Source organism: Schistocerca cancellata, chromosome 2 (assembly GCF_023864275.1).
Source record: "Schistocerca cancellata isolate TAMUIC-IGC-003103 chromosome 2, iqSchCanc2.1, whole genome shotgun sequence".
Lineage (NCBI taxonomy): Eukaryota > Metazoa > Arthropoda > Insecta > Orthoptera > Acrididae > Schistocerca > Schistocerca cancellata.
This window is the reverse complement of record NC_064627.1, coordinates 797,109,975-797,125,559: the sequence shown is the minus strand read 5'-3', so window position 1 is coordinate 797,125,559 and position 15,585 is coordinate 797,109,975. Positions and strand designations below refer to the sequence as shown.

General features: G+C 43.7%; 1 protein-coding gene and 1 long non-coding RNA gene across 2 annotated transcripts in view; one reads left to right on the top strand and one right to left on the bottom strand.

The window, feature by feature from the left end:
* The window catches only part of LOC126162650 (uncharacterized), a 253,794-nt gene extending 247,419 nt beyond the window's left edge, over positions 1 to 6,375 (bottom strand). Inside the window, exon 1 of the long non-coding RNA XR_007535093.1 lies at positions 6,204 to 6,375. This is a non-coding gene — a long non-coding RNA (uncharacterized LOC126162650). The remainder of the gene's footprint in view (positions 1 to 6,203) is intronic.
* The window catches only part of LOC126162649 (uncharacterized), a 38,850-nt gene that overhangs the window by 4,454 nt on the left and 18,811 nt on the right, over positions 1 to 15,585 (top strand). The window contains exon 2 of the mRNA XM_049919285.1: positions 14,158 to 14,298. Coding sequence (XP_049775242.1) covers positions 14,191 to 14,298 — 108 coding nt within the window. The 5' untranslated portion in view covers positions 14,158 to 14,190. The remainder of the gene's footprint in view (positions 1 to 14,157; positions 14,299 to 15,585) is intronic.

The following is a 15,585-nucleotide window of genomic DNA, read 5'->3' as shown; positions in this document are numbered from 1 at the left end:
CAACGGGCCATAGGTTATCCATGACATCATTCTGAATTTCATGTGAAGCGATTACGCAAACCATGATCAGAATTGCTGGACGGGGTTTGAACTCAATAAGCCCCGAATGCTAGTTCTGTGTCTTGTTCGTGAAGAACACAGCCACTATTCTCTTCTTGATCAACTGCGTATTCAGTCTTCAATAGACGTACTTTAATTTGAGGGCCGGCCGGAGTGGCCAAGCGGTTCTAGGTGCTAGTCTGGAACTGCACGACCGCTACGGCGCAGGTTCGAATCCTGCCTTGGGCATGGATATGTGTGATGTTCTTAGGTTAGTTAGGTTTTAAGTAGTTGTAAGTTCTAGGGGACTGATGACCTCAGAAGTTAAGTCCCATAGTGCTCAGAGACATTTGAACCATAATTTGTGATTTTGTTAGTTGCAGGTCTTAAAATGCACAGAAGTATGTTTTGGAACAATTTCCTGGTGACTTCAGTATACGAAAGAACGCAAAGTAGATACAATACGCAGCCTGCTTTTAGCACAGTAATGACACACATGTTACACCGTAAATGAAAACATCGTGCAACGACACTGATCTTGCGTCTCTAGAACGAGAGTAGGTAGACCTTGGTCACAGATACTGGCTGCCTATGCAGCGCTTCCCACATTAAATGAAGGTTGTTCAGCGGCCAAGACCTCGCTTAAGATTCAGGTGTCGGAGCCAACACCTGGCGTGTTTTGCAGAGCGCCTTGGTCACTGACTCGGCAGGCGACGCTACGTGCGCGGAAAGTGGTAGGCAACGTAAAGCCATCACGTTTGGCTCAGACTTTGTGTCTTCCCTGAACTCCCATTTGCAGCATGTTGTTTCTGAGTAGTAACTGTTTAGGGCAAGAGATTGTGACGATTGCTTGTAGCGTTGATTTCTCTTTTTTTGTGGCAATGGCAGAAGTTGAAACCCCAGGCCAGCATACAACCTTTTCATCATGAATAATAACCAAGACCGTTGAGTTAAATGTCCCCATTCAAAGGAAGGGTCTCTCCACAACATATTACGGAAAGATTTGGAATTCACTCCACAGCCTTGGCGTAATGTATGGTAGCAAAAGCTTTCCGACACAATTTATCCTGCACTTACTGGCCAGATACTGGTTAAAGTAGTTTTCTCCCGCAATGAGGATACAATTGGGCAACCAAAAGGACGACTGCCACCGCACTAATGTGTGTTAAAAACCTCAGCTACCTGTAACGGCCAGTTGTGATTACGGACATAAAATGTCTGTCACCAAACAAACGAATCTTCCTTTAAAAAAGTGAATCCTAAGACCGAACCGTGAGACGTGCGCGCAATTCACCAAAAAAAAACAATTACCTGAAAACATATAGAAATAGAAAGTTGTGAAAATTATTTGAACACCTTAATTACCAAGATTACAACAGCACTTCCGGATTTCCTGTTGCGAAGTTGACCACAGATGCTCGATAACAGTCAATTATCAGTTTCTCGGCTGGTCACGTGACCTAGTCAAGAATATATGGTCCGTCACTCAATGTGATTTGGGACATTATCTTCTTGGAAAACGATATGTTTGATGTTGAACACCTTCCTCTTAATCTTGACTTTGTGGCACATGATTCTCACAAACGAAGGCTAACCTGAAAGTGCAATGATTTTGTACACATGACGATTTTCTGCAGGCGCAGTGCAATGAATGTGTGTATCTATAGAAAAAAAATGGTTTCGATGAAAGAAGGAATATGTTCAGTTTAGTAGAAAATTTCTTACAGAGTAACATAAATTGAGTTTTACTGCGAAACTTGCATAGTGCCCTCTGTACAAATGCAATAGTGCAGTTAAAAGTTTAGTGATACCATTTTTATTAAAACGTATTAATTACCTCATTTTCTGACACTTGCTGATGCCGGTCAGGTGTTCCGTTGTTTCAGCCTTTTGAATCAGAATCGAAATCTCGAACATATCCTATAGTCGCAAAAGTTGAGACTATGGAAAAATGAATGTTGGCCAACGTATGTGACTTGTTTGGAGATCATTACTGTACAACAGGTTACTAATATTGAGTGGCTCAGAAACAAGTTTTGCGTTTCACTACATCGTCATAGACAAGGTCCAATCGCATTAATGTGAACACTTTAACCGCTCACAGATAGCAGCAGTAGCAGTAGAGGACACACACAAGAGTGTCTGGGGACGCGGGAAACAGTGCACTGATTGTAATGCGGAAACGGAGCAATTTATTTGACGCCTAAAAGAGCGTGATCATTTGCTTTAGGGTCAAGGGTGGAAGCATTTCCGAAACGGCTAAATTTGTAAACTGCTCGTGCGCCGCATGGTTAAGGTATAACGTGCATGGGAAAATCGCGTTATCCAAAACCGGTGCCGAGGTAACTATGGTGCACACTGGACCCGTAGATGATAGGGGTGAACGACGGTTCCGGAGCAGTGTATGTGCGAACAGACGTGAAACTGTTGAGTAACTGATCGCCCAAGTGAACCAAGGGGTTACCAAGACTGTATCCTCAACAACTGTTCAGCGAACTTTGCCGCATATTGGCCTTCGCAGCGAGCATCTGAATTATGCACCCATGCTGACTGCTGTTCATCGTACGCCAATACCGTAACTGGACGTCCACTGAATGGCGACACGTGATCTTTTCAGATAAATCGCGTTTTATGCTCCGTCGGGGAACTGGCCATTGGTGTGTACGGCGAGAAACGCCTGAAAGCAAACACCCTGCAACAATCGTCGTACGGGTCGATGCCGGAGGAGGTAGCGTCATGGTCTGGGTAATATTTTCGTGGCATTCTCTGGGTGACCTCGTCATTCAGGAAGGTTCAGTGGATCAACACAAGTTTGCATCTCTCCTTTGGGATCATATTCAGTGCTTCACGCAGCTTGTTTTTCCTCGGCACGATGGCACCTACCAACAAGATAATGCAACGTGTCATACAGTTTGTAGTGTAGGTGGTAGTTCGGAGAGCACGACGATGAATTTACCGTACTCTTCTGGCCACCAAACTACCCAGATTTTAACCCAATCGAGAATCTGTGGGACCACCTCGAATGGACTGTTCGCGCCATGGATCCTGGAGATTATTCAGGCTTGTGACAGGTGATCATATTAATGTAATTGGACAGTATAAATTACCCGTAGGCCATTGTACAGTGGTTCGTAGCACCATTGGCAACTTACTATCCTATTCTGTTCGATTATGTAACGAGGAAAAAGTTATTGTCCGTATAGTTTTATATGCCATACGTTATTCTCATCGCCTCTACGAACAGTATACGGTGGAAGCAGAGTTACCCCACAATTATTCTCGCGAACATGTTGCGTGAACTTATCCATCTGTTTCGAGAGACAGCGTCATCTTTCTTCTAAAGGATTCTCGTTTAAGTTCCGTGGTCTCTCCGTTATATTTCTGTATAGACTATACCAACATATTATGGTCGTAGCAGTACGGCTCTGAATGTACTCGCAATATGCTGCCATGCCTGTTTCATGAGGACTCCCAAACCTTCGAACACTACTCGAGAATTGGTATCGCTGACATCTTGTGCTGCATTTACTTGTTAAAACCACTTAATATCGCTTTTTGGTATTACTCGTATTTAAAGTCTATGACAGGCTCCAGACGTTTACCTTGTGATTAGGGATTACTTATTCTCTCATTCTGCTGTGGTCCTTAACTTACATTTGTCTGCATCTTAACAGAGACGTCACTCGTGACACCAAATGGAAATTCTGTCTACGTCGTACTGCATCTCCTTTCAATCATCCAGCAACGATACTTCCCCGCAGACAACAGTTCCGTCAGCGAACCATCTGACAGTGCTGTACTTCTGAGTTACCTACATGTTCCACAGGTCATTTGGACGATTCTTCTATCGAAATTATGTTTTAATCAGTCACTTTACAGGATTTGTATATACGTTACTTCTAGCATTAAGAACACATTACAGTATATTTAGTCCTCCTCACGCAGCTACATTTAAAAACAAGTTTTTTTTTTTCTCCAGGCTGCCACTTTCTAAAAGGGAACTCGACCACAGAACTGAAGGCGTTGTCCAGGAGAAATAATTTTAGGTTAGATTTTTAACTTGCTTTGCCATCTATCAGACATTTTACGTTACTGGGCACATGATTAAAACCTTCTGCTGCTGTGAACTCCTTTTCGAACCATAGATAGCTTTAATAATGTATAATAAATGTCATTTTTCCTCCATTGTTTTACATGTGGATATCACTGTTCTTCTCAAATTGCGATAGATTATTTACGACGAATTTCATTAGGAACATATGTAGCCGCTCGGGATTAGCCGAGCGGTCTGAGGCGCTGCAGTCATGGACTGTGCGGCTGGTCCCGGCGGAGGTTCGAGTCCTCCCTCGGGCATGGGTGTGTGTGTTTGTCCTTAGGATAATTTAGGTTAAGTAGTGTGTAAGCTTAGGGACTGATGACCTTAGCAGTTAAGTCCCATAAGATATCACACACATTTTTTTTGAACATGTGTATTGCGATGGTGCAGTCAAAATGCCATGAATAGGTGCCTACATGACGACTGCTGGCGAATACCGCATATTATTCTTACTCCTCGGTTTTGTGTAATCAATACTTTCTTTCTAAGCGACTAGTTACCGCCGAAAATTATTCAGTAAGACAATTTTGAGTGGAAATATACTAAATATGTCCGGAGGTTGATCGTCTGTTTCGAAGACTGGTACTTATATGAAGAGCAAAAGTACCTGTAAATTGTTTGAGAAGCTCAATAACACGCTTCTTCCAGTTCAAGTTTTCACCAATATGTACACTCCAGAATTTGGATCACTATACCCTCCTTAATGACACCTGTACATGTGCTATACCAGTTATTGTTATGGCTCTTATTGTTGTGCAGAACTGAATATAGTGAGTTTTCTCAAAATTTAGGGAGAGTGTTTTCAGAGAACTGCTTAATGATTCTTTGGAAAACTTCGGTAACAATCTCTTCTGTTGCTTCCTTCCTTACTGACCCAATCCAACAAATGGTTTAAGCTTACTGAGAACATTTGTGGGCCTATTTCGCGTTCTGAGGCACCTTTTGTTGAACATTTCTCGCCTAATACAACGTACTGCTCATGAGCGAATGAATGAGTTGCCACTCCGCGAAGTACCGGAATTCTGCACCAAATCTAGCTTGCGTATTTACTGATATCAAAGGCTTCAGTTCCCAATATTATTGTTGTTAAAATCACACGAATCTATTTTGATTCATTTGAGAATCATTCTGTAGTGTGCTAAGTAGTTATGCCGAAAACAGGAAGGTCAAACGATGAAATAACAAACAAAAGACTTGATACATTTGAGAATAACTAGTGACTGCGTCGAAACCGGTTTTGTGACTAAAACAACGAAATACCTGGCAACTGAATGCTTTAATTTCAACAAAAATCATGAATTCTGATAATCAAAAATTCTTCAAGCAAACCACATATCTAAGAGCATACTCTGTACGATCATATCTTTATTATTAGTCGACAATATGGTGATAGTGTGGAACGCCTATCGAAAATCTATAGAGGCTGTACATAAATCTGCTTCTGCAAGATACACTATACGTCAACGTGGCAGACAGTGCGTCTGGCACATTCGCCCCTCACTTCCCTGTGGCATTCGCGACACTTGCGTGAGAAAAACTACTGTCGAAAAACCTTCGTATGATCACTAATTTCTCTTACTTTCTCGTCGTGGTCATTTCACGAAATATACAAGTATATGGGAAAAAGTAATATATTGCGAGACTCTTCTTCGAACGTACGCTCTCGGAACTGTAACAGTAAACCTCTTCGTGATACACAGCGCCCCTCTCTCATTTTCTACCGAAGGTATTTTCTGAATATTCCCGTAACGCCCGTGAAGAAACCTGCAACTCTTCGTTGTGTCTTCTCACTCTCTTCTACAAATCTAAATTGGTAAGGGTTCCTGACTGACGAGCAGTATTCAAGAATCGGTCATACAAGTGTTGATTCTTTCATATTAGCCAGTATGCTATGGTTTGGAAAAACAGTCCATGCCTCTGGTATCGTCACGCCACACTGGAAAGCCAGTAGGTAACATGATATAACAAACATTTGAACGTACCTTGCAAATCAGTAACGAGAGTTGTTAAGCTTCGTTCCATTTGGGTTTATGAACAATGAGACAATGTGGAAATAGCTAATGCTTACCGTCACTGATCGTCCCCGCTGCCCCACCTCTGTATCAGTGAGCGTCTGAAAAGAATACCAGCGATCACTGAATAGCTGGCGTGGGAGAATGAGCGGTACAGCGATGACGCAGGGTTTTCGCGGCCTATTTGGTGATTCCAGACGCACTGGCGCACTCGCACCTGCATGCCTGTGCCTGGGACGACTGTGCGTCAAGTCATTCCAACGGCGCGGCTGGTAGCGGGCCAGAAACGGAGGCCGCAGGCTCGCGGGCACATTCTTGAGACACTGCCACCTCACCATTAGCATAGCGCTCGTGCGGGTTCGTTAGTCAGTAACAAAACAACTAGGACGGAGATCGAAAGCCTAATGCTCGCACGGAAAACGCTAGATCAAGCGGGAACCAACAGCTTCCACGCAAGTGGGTCAAATATGGTTAGAGAGCGAGTATTATGCATTGATTCTCATTCGGATCCTTTACGGATGCTTTCTTCCTAGTAATGCACCCCGTGTAAAGCTCTCGCGCAAGAAATTTGAAGCTTCTTGCTCACAAAACGGGGAGTCTGGAGTTTTCAGCTCATGACTCCAGTTAATTTGGCGGCTACCATTTCCTTGTGCAGTTAATCGTGAATACATGTGGAAGAAACAATTTGTTTGTGGATTGCACACAAGCAGATGAGATATCGAAGAATAGTACTACATTGTGTTCACCCATTTTTAAGAAGCGGAGTTCCTTTAAACTTTACCTTTTAATTTTAATCAGGCTTGGAGAACTACGAACCAAACCCTTTCAATCGCTTCAGAAAATCTATAAAATTTAAATCTATGATATACGTTCGGCGTACTGTACGAGATGCAGGTAAGTTTCGAGCTCGATTTTTTTCAGATTATTTCATGTATGAAGGAAAAGTAGAATGACATCATAAGAGCTGGCCACGTCCACTAGGCGTTCAGAATAATGCTTACTAACACATACTGCACGCTTTACGCGGATAACAAAAATATACATTCCAAATCTTTGTATCGCCTCAACGAATGTCGTAACTGGGTAACTGCGGTAAGACCACGACTAACAGAACGTATCGTGTGTGCGACGATGTAATTATTTAGTCCCTTACCTACAAGAAGACTAAAGGCTTCATCCTACACCAATTAGTACATTTTTGTAGGTTAAAGACTATACTGGGTGTTTTTCTTAGGCTTAATTTATTTGAGGGGCATCAGACGCGAGTTACTTTTAAGTCTTAATTATAAAATGAATTACTTTTTGATAGTAGTGGGCGCTTAGAATAATGTAAGCACTCGCTGCGTCATATATTCTGGTACAAATGGCTCTGAGCACTATGCGACTTAACTTCTGAGGTCATCAGTCGCCTAGAACTTAGAACTAATTAAACCTAACTAACCTAAGGACATCATACACATCCATGCCCGAGGCAGGACTCGAACGTGCGACCGTAGCGGTCGCTCGGCTCCAGACTGTAGCGCCTAGAGTCGTACAGCCACTTCGGCCGGCTTATTCTGGTACATAACTTTTCTTTATAGCCCAGACCGACCGGCATTGGGACATTTGGAATGTGTGCAGTGTTTTGCCAGGGCTGGCGCCATCAGAGACAGCAAATGGAAATACGCTCTAAGACAAAAAACAAAAAAGACGCACCACGAAGGAATTATCCGAATAGGACAGAAATCGGTACATGTCACATGTACAGACAAACAAATGACTGCAATTTCAAAAGGATGATTTATTCAAAAAATAGAGCTTCACAAATGGAGCATGACAATAACATGCTGGTCCACCTCTTGCCGTTATGCATGCAGTTCTTCGGATTGGCGTTGACTGATGCAGACAGTGGACGTCTTCCTGACGGATATCGTGTCCAATTCTGTCAACTGATGCGTTGGATTGTAAAAATCCCGAGCTGGTTAGAGGGGCCAACCCATACTGCTCCGAACATTCTCAATTACTGGGAAGAGGTCCGACGATCTTGCTGGCCGAGATAGGGTTTTGCAAGTACGAAGACTAGCAGTAGTAACTCTCGCCGTATGCGGGCGGGTATTATCTTGCTGAAATGTAAGCCCAGGATGACTTGCCATGAAGGGCAACAAAATGGGGAGTAGAATTTCATTGGCGTACTCCTGTGCTGCAAGGATGCCGCGGATAACAACGAAAGGGATCCTGCTATGATAAGAAATGGACACTAAGACCATCACTCCTGGTTATCAGGCCACATGGCGGGCGACTGTCAAGTTGGTATCCTGGTACTCCACCGCCGTCTGGGGCGTCTCTAGACACGTTTTCGGCCTGGAATCTCATTGATTGTCTTCAGTGATTAGTCCCGCTTCGAGCTGTGACCCGATGACCAGCGAAGACGTGTCTAGAGAAGCCCCAAACAGCGGTGAGATACCAACCGATCGCACACCATTTCTTTACATAGCAGGAACTCTTGCAGCACAGCGGTACGTCGACGATATTCTACGTCCCGTTTTGTTGCCCTTCGTGGCAAGCCATTCTAGGTTAGGTAATACCCGCCCGCACACGGCTAGAGTTTCTACTGCTCGTCTTCGTGCTAGCCAAACCCTACTTTGGCCGGCAAGGTAACCGGATTTCTCCCCAATAATTGATAACATCTGAAGCATTACGAGCAGGGCCCTCCAACCAGCTCTGAATTTTGACGATCTAACGCGCCAGTTGGATGGAATTTGGCACGATATCCCTCCAGAGGACATTCAACAGCTCTAGCAATAAACACCAAGTCGAAAAACTCCTTGCATAAGGGCCAGCAGTGGACTAACGCGTTATTCACTTGCTCAATTTGTGAAGCTCTTTCTCTTGAATAAATCATCCAATTTTTATATTTTTTTATTTGTTTGTCTGTATATGTAAGCCAGATCTATCAATTTTCGTCCCATTAGCATAATTCCTTCTTAGTGTGTCTTTTTTTTGTCTTAAGAGTGTATAAAGCAAATGCTCTTCCCAATATACAATTTGGCATTAAATAAAACTTAGCAAAAGTTTGGTAAGAAGTGAACCATTTGGAGTTATTTCTATTTTACTGCTAGAACACCAATCAGTCAGAAAAAGCTTCGCCCACGACACACCAATTCTACGAACCGCATGTGTTCTCAGAAATTGTGTATTACTATGTTAGGAGGCACTCCTCCCACACAGCTCACTGCTGTCGCATAAAAACGCGCCATAAATAGTAACGGTGCTACAACAGTACTTTCGTGCCTTTAAAGTAACTGTGTGACTGACGTAGCAAACTTGCTCAACGAGAATGTGTGTGTATCGAGTGAAAAGAACCGCTTTCTTCACTCACAGTTCAGATATTAGGGTAAGTAAGTAACCTCGATCAACTTCATACTTCTAGAAGACTTTACTGTCTGCTTCAGGTTTTCATCCCACAATAATCAACTAAATAAAATGCTTAAATGATTCGTTTGGTTAGCCCGAATGGTTTCAGGTTTGTTTTCTTCGTGGAGAGTAACAGAAATACTGATTTCAACTGGTAGACATTCAAAAATTCTAATACCTCACAGATTTTCAGGGCGGCACCTGCAAACATTCTCCAACCTCTGCAAACCGAATCTGTGAAAATAAAATATGAATAATAACATAGTGTACAGTGGCATACAAACAATTACTATTCCCGCGGTCCACCCGTAAATGGAAGAGAGCAAAAACCTTAATTTATTGTACAACAGAAGATAGCCTCTGAGACGCAATATCATATATTTCGATTCGTTAACGAAAGTGGAGGTTCCACTTATATTAATCCGCAAGATATGACGTAATTCCCTGTAGAGAATTTATGAATTACGCAACAGTTATTTCCTTCATTGTACTTATCACAGAAGCAAAACGAGATTACGACACTCGAGATTCCTTCCTCAGTTTCAAAAGTTGATTTATTACAATACTGTTGCAGTCTCTTGTAGTTCCTATAAGAATTTTTTCGTTATTTTTGATTCAAAAATGTGGTTCAACAACGATTGTTCTGAAGCAATTAAATAGTTAATGTCACACTTATTCTGGGTGTTTGGAGAGCAAAATGCAGGAAGACAGCACTCTGCGGGAAACATGGAATAGAGACAATTGCCTTTCTCTGACGATGCGGTGGCTTCGAAAGCGAGTGTGTCTAGTTCGAGCTAATGGAAAGATCTGCGCCATCAATGCTAGCCCGGTGAGCAAAATGAGCCAGTACCCATATATCCTCCTCACCTGCATCATTGTTATAATCTTGAATGTAGCATTTGAAGCACCTTGCTTGACGTGAATGGATTACCACGAATGTAAGGAAACGATAATAACAAAAAATACAATGGAGAGCTCTACCATAGAGTCTCCATATCGTGGGCGATCGACAACAATCATGATGACTAAACGAAACGCTGCAGACAGGTTTGAGGGCTAGTGCAGAACAGCCTCCACGTGCAAATTCGTGAACGTAAATCTTTTCATAAGTTCTAGATAAGTAAGGTTTCAGGGCAGTGCTATCATCGGGGATTCGCCAGTAGGCCTACGAACGATTGGTGTTCTCTATCCTGAGATTCCTAAATTAGTACGATCGAGCAGTTGGTTATATATGTAACATCGAGATCACCTTGTTCTTCAGGCAAAATTGGTTGGCCCTCTCCTTCAAGTGTGCTTCCACTGTGTTCGCGAACATACACAGAACTACTCACAGTGTGACCACATTGGCACGTTTCATTGATGTGTGTAAAGTCTTAGCAATAATTGGATTTTATTGACGTAAGCCTTATAATCCCTAACATGTAATGCTACACGACATTATAACACACCAGAAACATAGAACGTAAAAAAAATTCTGAAATTTCAGATTTGATACGTTCTCACACAAATAGTTAATTCGATCTGATGACACGAATAGGAAAAAATGGCAAAAGTCGACAAATCAGTAGACTTACACAGAAGCCAAGTACAGTATAATATGGTAACACAATCAAGAGAAATAATTCTTAACACAATCACGAGAAACAATTAAGTCGTGCGCTCATATTCCTGTAGAAGACACAGTGTATAGCAATCACAGATGCTGGCAATGCGTATTCTGCTGTACCTTATACCTAGCACAGAAAAACGTCAACTTCTTCTATCAAGCTTGTTTTCTGAAAAACAGTTCCTTTCATGCTGAACGTATTATGTCATTTGTCACTAGCAAAAGGTTTATATTTCGCAGTAGAACTGTTTCATTGCGGAGTAGAAACAAGCATGGTGGTCACGTGTGGAAGCAGGTCAGCTTTGCAGGTCAGAACGTGCGATTTCAGCCCTGTATTTCATATGGTGAGTCGATGTGATGCAGCAATAATAATAATAGTAATAGTAATAATAATAAGACTGTAGCAGCCATTCCGAGACAGATGTTTAAATTTTGGCCCAGTTATTCTTATTATGCTTTCCAGATTTTTTTAGTGGTTTGGTACATCATGGACAGCAGATTATTTGAGATAAAGTATTAGGGCAGCTAGACAACTGTGTTAAACAGGACTGGACATATTAATGAAGCAACCACCCTGGCGTTCATCATAAATAACAGCGTGAATGCAAACACTGTGACTAGGATGACAAACAGCAGGCCGATGTGGCCTAGCGGTTCTAGGCGCTTCAGTCTGGAACCGCGCGACCGCTACGGTCGTAGGTTCGAATCCTGCCTCGGGCATGGATGTGTGTAAAGTACTTAGGTTAGTTAGGTTTAAGTAGTTCTAAGTTCTAGGGGACTGATGACCTCAGATGTTAAGTCCCATAGTGCACAGATCCATTTGATGACAAACACACGTATATACACTCCTGGAAATGGAAAAAAGAACACATTGACACCGGTGTGTCAGACCCACCATACTTGCTCCGGACACTGCGAGAGGGCTGTACAAGCAATGATCACACGCACGGCACAGCGGACACACCAGGAACCGCGGTGTTGGCCGTCGAATGGCGCTAGCTGCGCAGCATTTGTGCACCGCCGCCGTCAGTGTCAGCCAGTTTGCCGTGGCATACGCAGCTCCATCGCAGTCTTTAACACTGGTAGCATGCCGCGACAGCGTGGACGTGAACCGTATGTGCAGTTGACGGACTTTGAGCGAGGGCGTATAGTGGGCATGCGGGAGGCCGGGTGGACGTACCGCCCAATTGCTCAACACGTGGGGCGTGAGGTCTCCACAGTACATCGATGTTGTCGCCAGTGGTCGGCGGAAGGTGCACGTGCCCGTCAACCTGGGACCGGACCGCAGCGACGCACAGATGCACGCCAAGACCGTAGGATCCTACGCAGTGCCGTAGGGGACCGCACCGCCACTTCCCAGCAAATTAGGGACACTGTTGCTCCTGGGGTATCGGCGAGGACCATTCGCAACCGTCTCCATGAAGCTGGGCTACGGTCCCACACACTGTTAGGCCGTCTTCCGCTCACGCCCCAACATCGTGCAGCCCGCCTCCAGTGGTGTCGCGACAGGCGTGAATGGAGGGACGAATGGAGACGTGTCGTCTTCAGCGATGAGAGTCGCTTCTGCCTTGGTGCCAATGATGGTCGTATGCGTGTTTGGCGCCGTGCAGGTGAGCGCCACAATCAGGACTGCATACGACCGAGGCACACAGGGCCAACACCCGGCATCATGGTGTGGGGAGTGATCTCCTACACTGGCCGTACACCACTGGTGATCGTCGAGGGGACACTGAATAGTGCACGGTACATCCAAACCGTCATCGAACCCATCGTTCTACCATTTCTAGACCAGCAAGGGAACTTGCTGTTCCAACAGGACAATGCAGGTCCGCATGTATCCCGTGCCACCCAACGTGCTCTAGAAGGTGTAAGTCAACTACCCTGGCCAGCAAGATCTCCGGATCTGTCCCCCATTAAGCATGTTTGGGACTGGATGAAGCGTCGTCTCACGCGGTCTGCACGTCCAGCACGAACGCTGGTCCAACTGAGGCACCAGGTGGAAATGGCATGGCAAGCCGTTCCACAGGACTACATCCAGCATCTCTACGATCGTCTCCATGGGAGAATAGCAGCCTGCATTGCTGCGAAAGGTGGATATACACTGTACTAGCGCCGACATTGTGCATGCTCTGTTGCCTGTGTCTATGTGCCTGTGGTTCTGTCAGTGTGATCATGTGATGTATCTGACCCCAGGAATGTGTCAATAAAGTTTCTCCTTCCTGGGACAATGAATTCACGGTGTTCTTATTTCAATTTCCAGGAGTGTATATACCTTCAACTACCCTTCACTCCTGCCCTGCCTCTTACTACCGCAAATTACTCTTCATAAACTATACTATTATCAGAAATCAGAACTCCTGTCTGTGACAACCGCGCTTTCCACGGGACTGTAAGCCCAAATAAAAAGAGGCCTAAACGTAACCGCTAGTGACAACGTATCTATACCGCGGTTAAGGAAATTTGCACTGCACCGTTAGGTGGGACACCTTAAGAGTAAGGATCAGGTGTAAAGTCGGAAAAGTTTTTTCTGTCTTCGTACACGTACAGTTTTTTAATTTTAACTGCAATGACCAAAAGTGCGTGCAGAATTTAATGCTGGATTTGTTTTTTCTTTTTTTATGACGATGAGAGAGAAGTGAGAGGGTTAAATCCCGTGCTAATCTACTTCTCTCCAACAGCTTCAATTGGACTTCCGAGCTTAACGTCCCCATCCGACAAAGGAGTCACCATGCTCTCACTCTGAGACGCTACGAAGAACTTTGCGGTTTAACCCAAGAAACTGGTGCACAGAATGATACCCGCCACTATCGGCCACATACTAGCGGTGAAATTTTATTCTGAGCGTCTATCTGTGAACTGAGCGACACTGCAGTAGCTTGCGTTAATGACTGCTGAAGCGGTGGTTTGTCATGCTGTGAATGACACAGTTTAGGAACCACTATAAGCCATGTTACCTTTACAAATGCTACGAGAAAACCGACCCAAGTTAAGAACTGTAATACTGTGTGCAGGGATCCCGCTGACAAGAGCGCTACACAGCCGAGATGCAGCTGGTGGCAGCGGCGGCGGTCACGTGGTTGGCGGCAGTAGCCGCGGTCGACGCCTTCGGCGGCGGCGAGGACAGGTTCATCAGGAAGTACGCCATGATGAAGGTAAGTGGCGCTTGCAAAGCGAGGCGCTGGATACCGCTCTGCCGTCCATTTAATTTTTCGAAGTCCCATCAGCTGTTCGCAGTTACCAATGACTAACACAGAAAATTTTAAGACACACAAGACACATACACATTTCCCGCAACTAATAAAGCTTTCCACACAGTGTACATTACATCAGTAAAGTGTGTCCAAACCCTTGAAAAATTCTAGAGAGTGCATGTTATTAATGTCCTCGAAGTTGTGCTTGACAAAAATTTACAAACGAAAAATTCAAATAAGAATGATAGAAAAACTAAATTTTCCAAGCGTCTTCCTAGGAATAATGCAGATCTGTTTCTTGGTTTTTGCAAACAAATATCTGCTGTGATAATCTATCAGGACGCAGTTAGTTCCATTTGAATACAGTGGAGCCTTCTACCATCGCCAATGGTAAGGCATATTGTCCTTGTACTGCGTGTTTGGAACGTAATCAGTGTCAATGTACGCCTTTACCACATGTTCCTTTGCTTGAAAAACCAGAAATCACTGCATAATGAACCACTGGTTATGAGGCAGAGATGCCGAAACTTGTTTGTGCTCTACCAATAACAAGATACCTCTGTAAATGCAAAAGCCAAACAACAGACAAAATCTAACCAACTGGTTTCAGCAACTTTCCGGCTTCGCGATAAGAACGAATTTTTGCAGTTAAGTAACTTAGAAAGTCATCATCTTCCATCACGTATGTCGTCTCCGAAATTGAATGCCTGTTTGGGTTTTTCCACGAGCTGAATTCTATACGTATTGCAATATGTTAAAGTACGTTATGCGATGCCAAACTACGTGGCCCAGCGCATTTTTAACTCTTTTAGCTGATGTATACGTGGAAATAATGGTTGATATGCGCTGCGCAAATAGGATTAAAGCTCACATTACGCGGATCAACACGTTATTTTTTGCGCAAAGCTTCAAAGCGGACACAGACGTGTTTTTTTCCTTGATTCTTTTCAAGAGCTGTCGAATGCTGTTAAAATTACTTCTATATTCCGATAGATAAAAATTTATAGTTATTAACTACGCTACACTTTACTTCGCTCTGCACGCACTACCACTAGCGAAAATTTGTTTCCAGTAACTTCTTTCCTCTGTGAAATATCACTCTTGTTCATGTTATGTGGTATCATGTATATCATACGAGAGTTTCATGAACAACAATGTTCTTATGGAGATTCTATCAATCATTTGTGCGGGGAGAACAATATCTGAATGCCAAACCCATGGGACTTACTTTGTTTCCTCTATCCAGTA